Source organism: Callionymus lyra, chromosome 6, assembly GCF_982586985.1.
Source record: "Callionymus lyra chromosome 6, fCalLyr1.hap1.1, whole genome shotgun sequence".
Lineage (NCBI taxonomy): Eukaryota > Metazoa > Chordata > Actinopteri > Syngnathiformes > Callionymidae > Callionymus > Callionymus lyra.
Window position 1 is genome coordinate 12,091,749 of NC_141823.1, and position 13,099 is coordinate 12,104,847.

Below are 13,099 nucleotides of genomic sequence, written 5' to 3' on the forward strand. Positions count from 1 at the left end.
AACCTTTTTCACAAGCATCTTATTTATTGATATGTAAACTGTCATGACGTTAATAAAACACAGCGTTAATTAATATAAAATGATTCATAAATAAAGTTAACATGACTCAAATGTATTGAAAAATTAACTGCTTATTATTGTGAATTGTATATTCTGGGGATTAATGCACCCAATTTAAAGTCAGTAACCCTGTGGATCAATGTCCTGTATCCAGGTCAGTGGATTGTATTTTGTTTGTGAGTGACGACTATGATTTTAACTTGTAATAATAAGGATCAGTAGATAAAAATCACACAATGTGCAAAAGTAACAAAAAAATCTGTAAATAAGGCAAAGGAAGCGTCATAGCATTCCTAAGTGTGGGTTGGGTCATCAAGGGAAACTAAGTTATCCAGATCAATTGCCAGACAACTCAGTTATGAAAATAAACATCAAGTTATGACTCGCTCCACTGCTTCAAGAGTCGGCAGAAAAACACTTTTTTATTTTCTGAACAGTAATAAACAATCCCTCACACAAATTAAACAACAGTTTATTAAAAATGTGTTTTGATTGATATTAACCTTGCTTAACCATGCTTTTAAACATTCTTTTCAACCACACAGTAGTGCAAAATCGTATTGTGAGGCACCGACTGATGGAATTTTCAAACTTCAAAAGCTACTTTGAAAATCCTGCATGTGTTCCCAAACAAGTCTCTAGATGCAGATTTACTGCAAGATGAGAAGTTCATGGCCAGTCTGTGAACCGTTATGATACACTTTAAAACCTCTTTGATTGCAGTTGAATTCAGTCCAAAAGCCTTGCATATAAAACACAAATGGCAAACATGCAACAACATTCTTAACAGCCATATAAATACAAAACCAAAGCAAACCAAAATTCTGTCGTAACATGTCGACACGTTAGTTGTTTTTTTTCTGTGCTGCTACTGAAAATGCATATCAGTTTAGAAGGGAAATGTGAGTTTTACAAAGTGCCCATAAACCAGGGAATAACTCTTAAACTTGTAAGACAGTAACAAAAACAGCTTGTGTCAAACTTTTGTTCCGAAGACAGAAGCCGAGGTTTATCCAGTTAAAATCCCTGGTGTTAACTGAAGAACACAAACACTGCACGTTGAAACTAAAGATTCAAGATAACAAAACACTGTTGACGAGAGATTTAAAGATGCAAATAAACAAAATGTTTGAAACCATTTTGGTCTAAATCCAGGAGTTAAAGTCACCTGGTGATTGTACTTGCAAAAAAGAGCCATTCAAACATCCGACTGTAGGAAAAACAGAAATACTGTTGTTCAGTAAACACGCAGGCGGAGGCTGCATGCCATGCTCTGGCGTTTGTGTTGCTGCGATAGAGAGGTCCCCTGTTTTATTTCCCTTTACTTGTGAGAAGCAATTTCTTGTTTGACTTCTGCTACATAGTGGTGATCTTTCCCGTGAGCGACCTCCATGATGGCGAGGGCCTGAAGACACAAATAATAACTGCTTTATCAACATGACAATCACAAACATACACAGAACATTAAATATTCAATCAGATGCTAACAGAGCACTGGGGACATCCTGGGAATAATTTCTCTTTTTATGCAATCTAGGGGTGTGTATTGGCAAGAATCTGGTGACAACGCATGATATACAATATATTCTGACACAGTAATAAGGATATATTTGTAGTATTGTCGAGTACTTGACTCTGGTGTTGCAGAATTTACAGACCACATGACTCTTGACTAAGTCGTAACTGCTTTCATTTGTTTTGAAACCAAAATGTGTCTAAACATCAGCTTTAAAAGTGGCTGGACTGTATCCTCTCATCCTCAGTCATCGCTGGCATTTCATTGTAGCTTCTTTAGCTGTGGAACACATAATGACTGATGCCATCTAGTGGTCAGATGTTTAATTACAACACATACATGAACAGTGTGCATTTTTGCATGTTAAATTAAATATAAATAATCAAATTAGATTATTATACAATATAAAACATATCATAAACTATGATAAAAACACTAAATAAGGATTTAAAAGTCCCCAGAAAAAATACCTTGGACAGGGCTTTGACTCCTTGGATTTTCTTCTCCAGTCCCAAATACAAATGTCCCAGTTTCAGGTAAATGGAAGCCACATTCAGAGAGTAGTCAGGGTAGTGCACGCTGTGGGAAAAAATAAAGTGATTTACATGTCGACTCTCAATACACGCAAACTGTCGGCATGTGTCGTGTTCACTCGTCACAGCGATGAATGTTACCAGGAGGATAGAGTTTGAACATTGCTGTGACATTTACACATTCTTGAAAGAGGTTTAAAAGTGTGACGTTCATCCACTCACTGCACCTGTAAGGCAGAATGATCTTCTCGCCGTAGTTCAAGGCTCCGTCCCAGTCCTCCATGTAGAGACAGACCCCCATGGCCTGATACATCATGTGCAGCATGTAGACGTTGGTGTCCGCAAATATCGTGCCCATCTTCTCCTGACTGAGTTCACACATCTCCAGCAGCTCACTAGGGGGTGCCAGAGAGTCAAGGAACAAAACCACATGTGACAGAGAGAAGAAGAAAAGAGGTCCAGAAACAAAAAGAAAGACAAGTCGTCTGAGAGGATATTCTTGTAGTGTTTGGCTCTTCTGAACTCCTCAATAACACTCTTGGCGTAACGGACCATGGATTTGACGTCTGCTGGCTCCGGAGGCGAACTCAGTTTTCTAATCTCCATTTTTTCATCATCCTGAAAATACAGGCAATTAAGAAGTTAGGAGAAAGACCCGGTCAGGAAGGAGACACTTGTAATCAACTGGATAATCTAATAATAACAGAGCGATTAAAAAACAAACATTTTTGTATAATCATACATTTTTGTATGAATTTATGATACAAAACAGAGGGGAAAAATTAAAAGAAAAAACACTAAACAAAGAGTTTTAGAAAGTTAGTTTATAATAATAATTTAATTACAAAATTAAATGAATAAGCGGTCAAAAACATTTCTTTAAAATCAGTTACTGACCTAATGAGAGGCAAATAAATATAGTCAAGTGTAACATAACATAAATGTAAGCAAGTCATTTGTATTTATATAGCGCTTTTCCAGACCAGGGTCACAAAGCGCTTAAACGATCAAAACAAAACTAAAAAATATATATACTTTAAAGATCAAGATAACACGAGAACAACACAGGAGTTCCAGAAAATCAAGGAAAATCCTGCACAAATAAAAATGTCTTAAAATGTTTCTTGAGGAGTCAGTAGATCATCAAACACAGAGGGAGAGGAAGATCCAAAGCTTAGGAGCAACAGTCTGAAAGGATTTCTCTCCTCTGGTCCTGAACCTTGTGCGAGGAACCATCAGTAGATTCTGATCCACAGACCTCAGAGCCCGAGAGTTAGAATATAACTGATCTCATAGACTCTAATAGACTCTTGTCAAACAGCATCACTGATACCTTCGACCTGGAGGTGCATTCCGTGCACTGGCAGGTGAAGAAATAAGCGTCCAGCAATCTCTCCTTCCTGTCGTCAGTGGGATAGAGCAGGTCGATGTAACTGTTGAAGACCTGAGGAGCAATAAATAACCATTTAAACTTACACGAACGGGAAGGAAAGAGCTTTTATTTGTGCCGACCTCATCTCCAGGTTCGATCTCCTGCACGGCTCTGACGTCTGCTACCGTTCCGTTGTACGTCACGATGACGTTGGGGCTACAGCTGTGATTCATCAGCGCTACACTGCAAGATGAGACAAGCATGGATGAGGAACAAATGTTGGAGGTGGAGCCTAATGATGAAGCTAATCCAGTGTTTTGATTGGCTGAAAGTTCGATCCAGTAGCTCGGTAGTCTTATGGTTTGGTCTGACATTTTAAATTGAATTTAATAGGCTACAAATGTAAAAGTATTAAATTAAAAAATATATATTTTGTAATTATTTGAATATCAAATTCTATGTGTAAAAAAATACATTTATTTTAAAAGTATAAAAAAAATGTCAACATTTTAAAAATTCAATTCTACTATTGAAAGTTATTGTAAGTTAGGCACTGATATCAGAATCAATTTTGTAAACACAACATAGCAAATGTGGCGTTACAGAATACAATAATGAAATAATATATACTTCCATAGTTTGACCCCTTTTTGATAATGAATTTAATTTATATGATGTCATGTCCAACATTATGTTGGATATTGTCAGATGTGTGGAATGATTTTCCTGCTGATGCAAAAAACATTTAGTATTAAAATATGAGCATATGGGAGTTGAAATTTAAAAATTCAATACGTTCTTTATCTTTCACGAATCAAATCGTTTATTCTCCTGCTTGCTATGCAGCTCACAACTGCCATGTTTTTCAAAGATTGTGCCTAAAGTGGTTCACCATCTCGAAGGCTTCCAAAAATAGAAACAAACTCCAAATAACCTTAAAAGAGACTATTTTGAATCCAGTGAAGGAGGAAGATGTGAGGAGACGACAGGAAGCAAACACCTACCAAAGATGCTTTCAAGACAAACAGGAGTAGAAAGATACGTGTTGGTGTGTTGTTGAGGGAGGAGTGTCTTACTCGGGGTACACCGCTGATCCCAGATGAGAGAGTTCCTCGTCCTCGATGGTGAAGCCGTTACAGTTGACCTGCAGCAGAACAGACACGGATCTCTTAGCGCCAGAGTTACATAAAACTGCCTTTTCATCAACATCCTAGAAAGTTTGCAAGTGTAGGTGTGTGTGCGAGTTGAGACCCGTGACACATCCTACTCTCACTAAACCCATCTTGTCAGTAAATGTTCTTTTGAACAAAAACAAAAGGTTTTTGACAAGGAATCTGAAACTTGCACGTCGTGGGCAGAACATAAGTCTTTGGTGTGGGTCGAGCAAAAGACAATGTCAGATGGTTCAGGATTTAAAATCATCAAATCAAAGGTTATTATTTATAAAGCTTAAGATAAGCCATTATTTTCCCCACAGAGTGGAAATTTGAGTTTTCCCAACAGAAAATGATTAAACATAAATATATATTACATTAAAGATACAGTGCAAAAGAAAAAAAAACAATATAACCATAATATAAGTAGGTAAGTAAGTAAAGGTTATTTCTAAAGCACCTTTCTAGACCAGGGTCACAAAGCGCTTGAACAATCAAAAACAATACACAGTTAAAATATATACTTTAAAAGGCCAAGACACATAAGAGAAACACAGTTTGGTGCACAGAGTCCCAGAAAAGCGGGTTATTAAAAATATTGCAATGTATTGTAGTGAAATAATAGCATTTAGATCATAATAATAATAACCAACTTATTATATAATTAAATATATATAAATATATATAAAACAAGTATTGACAGTGAAACCAGACAAACAAATATTTTAAACAACAGAAATATAAATCAAATTTGGATCAAAAATGTGCAGCTGTCTTGAGATATGTTTATGTTGTATTCTCTAATATTTACTTGCTACATAAATTGTGTACGACAGGACGATAACACACCCAAAGTGCCAACATTTCAATTGTACCTGAGCAAACAGCTCCGTGAGAGACTTGTCGTCTGGAAGGTTTGGGATGTATTTGCCGTAGAAATGATGCAACGCTGCGATGTCTGTGCGGTTAATTTCATCCTTTTCACTGTCCATCTTGTCCAAATCTGAAGGAGAGAAGATGAATAATTGACGTAAGAAAGAAAAAGATTGATACAGAAATGACAGAACACTAATGTGACCCACATTAGTGTTGGTTCACGATAATAGATGATGCAACTTTGCTCACACGACTTACACTGTGTTGCAAGAAAATATCTATACCCTTAAATAATGCAGTATTTTTTTTTAATGATATCGCATTAATATTCAACAGCAAAGTGTGCATAAAGTGAATTTATTCTATTTTTTTGTCCTTCACAGCTTAAGAAACAATCAAATCCTGCAAGATCCTGGCGATGACTGAGGACAAGAGGATACAGTTGACTCCAGCAGCTTTTAAGCTAATGTTCGGATGCATTTTGGTTTTAAGAAAAAATTAAAGCAGTAACAAAGTATATAAAGTATAACAAGTTACTGTCACAAAGAAGCCAAACCAACACACAAAAGTCTACTTACGAGCTTCAAACTCTTTCAGCAACAGAAGTCTCTCAGACTGGGTTCGCTCTGTCGAGACTCTCTGGAATAATCAAAAAGATATGGTTTGAGAAATACACATTTTTTCAGAAAGCAAGCACTAACATTAAAATACAATGAAGAAAAGAATACCTCTCTTATTGACACTTATAGCAGACCTGTTGTATTTGGGTTCAATTAACTTTATTCTGGTGTTATGTATATTTTCTTTATAAGAGTATTAGCTCATGGTTGTGAGCTTTTTCACATGTGTTCCCAAAATGTCTGTTGATATTTGCCAATGTACATTCCACACTTTAAATTCAGACTAATATGTTAGTCTTTTTTAAACTGTTAAAAAAACTTTCTATACCTGTTTCATGATGATTCGAGCCACCAGTCGGACCACCTCAGACGGACACCAGTCGTCCCCGTGAGCACACATTGCTACACACTCCAGTTTATGCATAGGCCAGTCTGCTCTCTGTCGGAAGTTGAAAAAAAAAAGGCTTACATTTAAATGGGTTCCGTTGTATTATACAGGAGCAGAAACTGTTCAGGTAACTTTACTCTGACAGTTGAAGTACTAAGAGACATTTATGTTTCTAGGTGATGCTCACCTGACAGTCCACGTTGCAGTAATAAGCGTGTTTGCATTTCCCACATTTGGAGAGGTCTTCTTTCCTATACACACAAAATAAAGTGATGAAGTAACTTTCAGAGGATTCTTTACTTCATGCCACACTCCATGTAAAGTGATGGCTGCCAGGACTACATCGCTACAATAGGGTGCATGGAGTGTGAGCTACAGAGGTTAGAAACAAAACAAATGAAAATGTGGAGAAAAATAAACATGTCATATCTAGACAGTGATCAGAGTCACCACCAAATCTTGCCATTTCACTTCTTAGAACATTGGCAACCAAACCCAGACATGTTACGGATATCCATTCCTGCAGTCCCGTCCACCCTGCCAGTTTGAAGAGACAATGTATGTACAGAACACACCAAAAGTTTGAAAACACCAAACTAATTTAAAGGTTGTTTTTGTTGTTGCAATTTTCTGGTCTGGCTGACCTTCGTTTCTGCAATGATGGTCCTTTCTCTCTTCATTTGGCTGATTGGCTTCTTGACATAATATGAATTTTAACACTGGCTGTCGACAGTGTTTTAACCAGACTTCTGCACAACACAACTGATTAATAAGTCAAGAAACTCCAGAAAGTTATCCCAAGACACACCTGTGAAAACCATGTTAGGTCGATTCATCAAGAAAAAGACAAAAGTCTGCAAAGCAGTCATTAGAAAAAAGGTGTTTGCTTTGAAGAAACTAGACAACAGCACATATTTTCAGTTATATCAAATGTGTTTTTGATTTCTTCAGTGATAATCTACCATCTAAATAGCCATGAAAATGAAGAAAACACATTGAATGACAGGGTGTGTCTACATACACTCTCTGTCCTGTATATGTAGAGAATGTCAATCACCATCCACATGACAAACGTAACCTTTTAAAAGGTTAGCTTGAAAAAAAAAAATTTTCAACAAACATAAGTTAGAAAAAAGACATTAAAAAAAAAGGCTTTTCCAATAAACATTATAAAAGGTAAGATATCCTGTATGTACAGTAGGCTCAGTAACAAACATTTTAACTAATGTTATAGTTAGTGGTCGACAACACAATTTAAAAAATATCTATTTGTATCTGACACTAAGTCATAATTACATTTTTCCTTTGCTTTGTTCAGGTTTAAGTGTATTTTCAAGCGACATAGATCAACATAAGGAATGTGTGAGAAGAACCTTAACAAGTACGTTTGAGTAAAGATTCAGAAAAATCAAACCATCGTAAAGAATGATGGAATAAACTACTGAGTAAGATTTGTTGTTTAAAGACGATCTTAATGACACAAACCAAATACTGTTTTATTGACATGATTTTAGAACAATTTCTCCCATTTACTCTAATGTAAAAACACCAATAAAGAAGGTGTTAAGCAAGAATTATTCACCAGTTAAAACACGTTTCTTCCATGAAGAACACATGGATTCTATATTTAGCTCACAAACCTTTTGCTGCTTCACACACCAGTTGTGCTGCAGACACAGCTGCCAGTGTTTCACAATGATTTAAATGTTTCTTTTTTTCCCACAGAATCTCACATTTAACTTCAATATTAGGATTTAAAAATCCATCAAGTTCTGCTGCGACACTACATTGACCCATTTAAACCCATGTTAGCTGCGGGTTTAAAGGGGCTCAGACCCACTTCCGACTTCAGAAAGCGAGTTCATGTTTGGGGGTGTCGGGGTGTTAAGGTGTCGGGGTGCTGGTACCTGCTGAAGCAGTTCTCACAGTGAGCTCCTCGCTCGTTCAGCGTCAGCACGTAGCAATACGCCGGGCAGGTGAACACCAGCTCCCCCACAGAGAAGTGCCTCAGCGCCCGCAGGCCTCTGCCTCTGTCGGAGCTCAGGAACCGCTCGGTGCCTTCGATGCCTTCGTCCTTCATGGTTCCTCCTCAAGTCCGGGTTCGAGCAGCAGCACCAGCGAGTCTCTGAAGCTGCAGCACAGAATGCTTCGCTCGGCGAGTGTCTTCTTGCACTGCATTGGACCTCGAACTGCGACCCCTACTGGTCCGGAGGAGCAACGACAAGCTTGAACGTTCTTGCTAACTTCTCACTTAACAAAAAATAAATTAAATTAAATTAATATTTTAATCGTGTTTATCATGATAAACTACGGAGCCCCTAAGGGGACATGGAATAAAAAAATATATATATATTATTGCGATATCGCGCAATATATGCATCTAAATCCTATTTAGAACGTTATTTGTGTTATCAGTTTTATCTTGATCTTTAAAATATATACTTTATTGAATATTGTTTTGATTGTTAAAGCGCTTTGTGACCCTGGTCTGTAAAAGCGCTATACAAATAAAATTACTTACTTACTTACTTATTATTTATTGGGAGACAATCTTTGATCGTTTTAATCAATCAATAGATATGGCAAAAATGAATTAACTAATGAATGATGAAAAAGATGAATAAACGTGCATTTAAAACTTTTCATTTCAGAGAGTCACCGTGATAATGAAGACAGTTGCGCTGATGCTCTTATTTTGAAAGCCGGAAGTTTATTACCTCCTTAATAACCAGTTAATAAGTATTCGATACGTTTAAGTCATGTAAGTTTTATTTATCAATCCTATATTGTATTTTTCAACGCTGTGTTTTATTAACGTTATGGCGGTTATTACATGTCGATTAAATAAGATACATGTCATAAAGGTTTAAAAATCCCAGTACACAATAGCGGCGTTTGGGGAATTTATTGCAGTTTCGCGATAACTTTCTAAATGAAAGTGTATGAAAGCTCATGAGAGTAGAAACCACAAAAACTGATGGATTGACAGCAGAATGATGTTGTTAAGTTACGATGACTCGACCACTCGCTGTTGTTTCTGTCCGAGTAGAGATGCTGAACTGAGACCCGCCTTATGTTGCTTCTGATTGGTTAATAATGCTTGATGGCTTCAGTGATTGGCTAGATTTACGCAACCATGACCACCGTTTATTATCATTTAAAAATAAATATATAGTATTGATCAAGATGGGTAAATGTAAGCCTGAGAAATGTCAAGTGTGGTGTGAGAATGGGTCAAATTGCGTGACTGATTTCAATTGAATATTTAGAATAATTGAGCAAATAATTATAACAATAGGATAAAGTTCACCTTGATACAGAGGCAACACAAGGGTAATATAAACTAAATAAATATTAACAATTACAATTCCACCAATTCCACCATTGTCAAAGATAAGATATGAAAAAAGTCATTAAAGAAAATTTGACTTTTTGATTTTAGAGCCACAGAATCTTCAAATTAATATTAAAATGATAAACCAATTTGTTATTTTGTAGTATTTTTCCAAGAGTAAATAAGAAAAATACTTGTTTGAATATTGGCAGCATGAAAGTATAAAATCAATGTGAATAGTCTGATCAATTGCATCAGTGTAAAGTACATCATCAACTATGTACAAATGTTTTAAATATAAATGCTTTTTATTATCATCTTTGTTTTAATGGCAACTTTTGTCAAAACCCAACTCTCTTGACTCACCGTTGTTCAAATGTTGAAGTCTTCCTCGCCAAGATGCATTAAGTCCTTCATCAGCCCATGTTTTTAACTTATTACTTTATAAATCTCAGCGAATGAGAGGTTACGAGAGCTGCGTCCATTGTGGCGTCATAACGGCTTCACTCCTCCAGCCAGCTGTAATCAGGCCTCGCTTTGTTTATACAACGAGTCTCTTGGAGGTGGAGACTTCCAGGATTGATGACACATGGTGACAAATTGGATGCTTGACCAATCACAGCAAAGTGGGCGTGGCTTAAGCACTTTTTCTTGAGCAAGAGTTTTGTACAAACAGAAACACACTGATGAGTACAATAGAGGTCCAAGATCATTTTAAGACACACTAAACTCAACACATTATTTTCCACTTGAATGTTAATATGTAAATAAACTTAATAAACAACGTAATTGTATATTTGTTTGTTTGCTTTCAGTGAAAAGTTACCTTTAACATCAGCCATGGATCACAAATATATATAAAGAAAATGTTTAATTTGGTGAGGACAACAAAGTAGAAGAGTAAAGAGATTCACACACACATGTATATATAAAGGCATTTATTTAAGTTAATCATTTCTCCTCATTCAAGTTGGAACTGCCGCACTTTCTATAAAACAGGAACAGTTAGAGACGCTGTACAGTCCGACAACAAAACTAGCATCCTGCAACTGAGTACACTGTATATATGTACATACTGTACACACACACACTCTTGTATGTATATACAAAAATATACATATTCACACGTGTCCCCCCCACATGCCCTCGACCTGTCATCAGTCACCCTCCAGTAGACAGCAGATCCATGTATTGATTGACAGGTGGTGTAAATACACTCAGAAGTGTTCATGTGTGAAATGTTTGTTGACGTCTAAGTGAGTTTGAGTGTGTGTTCGGTTTAAAAGTCACACGTTTCAAAACAGGAAGTTCCTTCTGTGACGTTGTTTTTTTTTGTTTTTTTAACTACATGTTGGCAGTGAGCAGTTTATATTCCACGATCCTGCGTTTTCCATCTTTCATGAACTGGGAGGGACTTTGGCACATCGTGCGATGTAAACATGTCATCATCATCATCATCATCATCACAGTCACTTCATTTGTTTCTCAACAGCACATTAAACTACAACACTGATGACGCCTTGTTTTTAACTTCAGCATGAATAGAAAAATGACTCAGTGGGTGTTATTGACGAGCACCGACGCTAGGGGGCGGTGTGCACCAACGTAACACCAGCTGCTAAAGGTGCTGCAGATTTTTTCTTGAGAAATAAAACCACCACCAATAATACCGACCAATTTTTGAGCATTAAAATCGCCTCACACCGAGTCCGAAATTTAGAAAGCAGTAATCACGTGACCCGACTCGTTTACCGCCAACGTTCTGAATAAAGTTAGAATAAAACGACTGTTTTTTATTGTCAGAATGACGAACGCCTCTCTTAGTAACAGATCGGGTTCGAAAAATAGCAACAATGACCGTTTTTTTTTTCCAGATCATTCATAATGACGTCATCAACATTAAACGTAGCTCAGAGCATGAATGAGCATAAGTTTGCAAGTGGAGCCACATCCTGTTCAGGTACAAACACAACCATCCGCACCTTCAGTAAACACTAGGGTTCGAACCATGGGTAAAAAAAAATGGAGTAAACCAATCCGAATAGGGGAGGAAGATTGCACAAAACTCTTTTAGCCGACACTTTGATCCAAACAATGAGGTAGGAATAGAGTGCCAGACCGGTGACCCTCCATATCTCAGCACTGACCCCCCCCCCAACATGAACCCAAGACCCCCCTTTAAAAAATGTCAGTTGCAATTGTCAAGATGTTTGAATGTTTCAAAGCGTGACGTCGTCTTTCAGGCACATCGAGAGGCTGAAGAAGAAGAAGAAGAAGAAGAAGAAGAAGAAGAGAAGAACGACAAGAACGATGTCGTCACACGAGATCTTAAGACTTTTTTTTTTCGTTTTAAATTCAAACGGCCGTTACATTATGACCAGCTAATGTTGCCATTTTTCGTGATCGATGGGTCATGGATGGAAGGATGGAAGAAGTTTTGGTTAAGCGTCGCATGGTTGGACAGGTGGTCATAATGTTAAGGCCGGGCGAGGGGTGGGGGGGGTCCAAGTCAACTTAAGGATGAGGTTCTGCTGCTCGTGAGCACTTCAGATGGACACGAATGAAGACTTGTCGAGTGATGAAGGAAGTGAAACGGTGAGCGAGGACTATCGATTTTCCTCTCTTTCATTTCAACACGTATGTTCTTTCCTGCTAAGAAGAGTAGATGAAAAAAAAAAAGTAGTTTCATCGTCAGTCGACCCACATCGTGACCCGCAGGTTCTCTTAAAACAAGGACAACAACAAAAAAAAACCTCCTGCTGAAGACACTTGAGACGAATCGATAAAGAAAAAAAAGTAAAATCACTGAAGAGTTTTGACAGCATGTTGGAAAGTGACAGAAGAATCCACCGTCGCTCTGGACGCTCAGAGACGTGTCGTATGGAAACGTTCTTCTCCGCGACCGTCCAGCTCAACAATCCCCGTTTATTTTCCAATTAGGTCAGAAATCCTTCCTCCACGGAGCGTCGCTCAGGAGGAGGAGGGGGGGGGGCTCACCTTTGACCCCTGACCCAAAAGGAGGATTCGTTCATCTCGAGTCTTTCTCCTCTTGTAGAGTCTGTCTCTGTCGTCGGGGACAGCGCCCCCTAGGATTGTAGATTCAGCGAGAACTTCCACTGCTGGTTGAGACTGGGGCTGCAGACCTCCACCGTCAGGCCCCCCATCCTGGCGCTGTGACTGTCCAGGCAGAGGTTGCTGCCAACGTGGCGCAGCTTGGAGTTGGACTCGATCTGTTCCCATTTCTAG

General features: G+C 37.9%; 2 protein-coding genes across 2 annotated transcripts in view; both read right to left on the reverse strand.

Moving 5' to 3' along the window:
* Positions 1-462: 462 nt before the first annotated feature.
* Positions 463-8,679, reverse strand: smyd2a (SET and MYND domain containing 2a). Its single transcript, XM_087793034.1, has 12 exons — positions 8,427-8,679; positions 6,707-6,770; positions 6,460-6,570; positions 6,090-6,150; positions 5,511-5,638; positions 4,558-4,625; positions 3,622-3,724; positions 3,443-3,553; positions 2,607-2,727; positions 2,337-2,511; positions 2,047-2,155; positions 463-1,465 (listed from the first exon to the last, which is right to left on the reverse strand). Exons 1-12 carry the CDS (start codon positions 8,597-8,599, stop codon positions 1,382-1,384), a joined length of 1,308 nt encoding a protein of 435 aa, XP_087649160.1. The 5' UTR covers positions 8,600-8,679; the 3' UTR covers positions 463-1,381.
* A 2,097-nt stretch (positions 8,680-10,776) lies between these two features.
* Positions 10,777-13,099, reverse strand: part of galnt2 (UDP-N-acetyl-alpha-D-galactosamine:polypeptide N-acetylgalactosaminyltransferase 2) — a 45,713-nt gene continuing 43,390 nt past the window's right edge. The window contains exon 16 of the mRNA XM_087793638.1: positions 10,777-13,095. Within this exon, the coding sequence (XP_087649764.1) occupies positions 12,940-13,095 (156 nt within the window). The 3' untranslated portion in view covers positions 10,777-12,939. The remainder of the gene's footprint in view (positions 13,096-13,099) is intronic.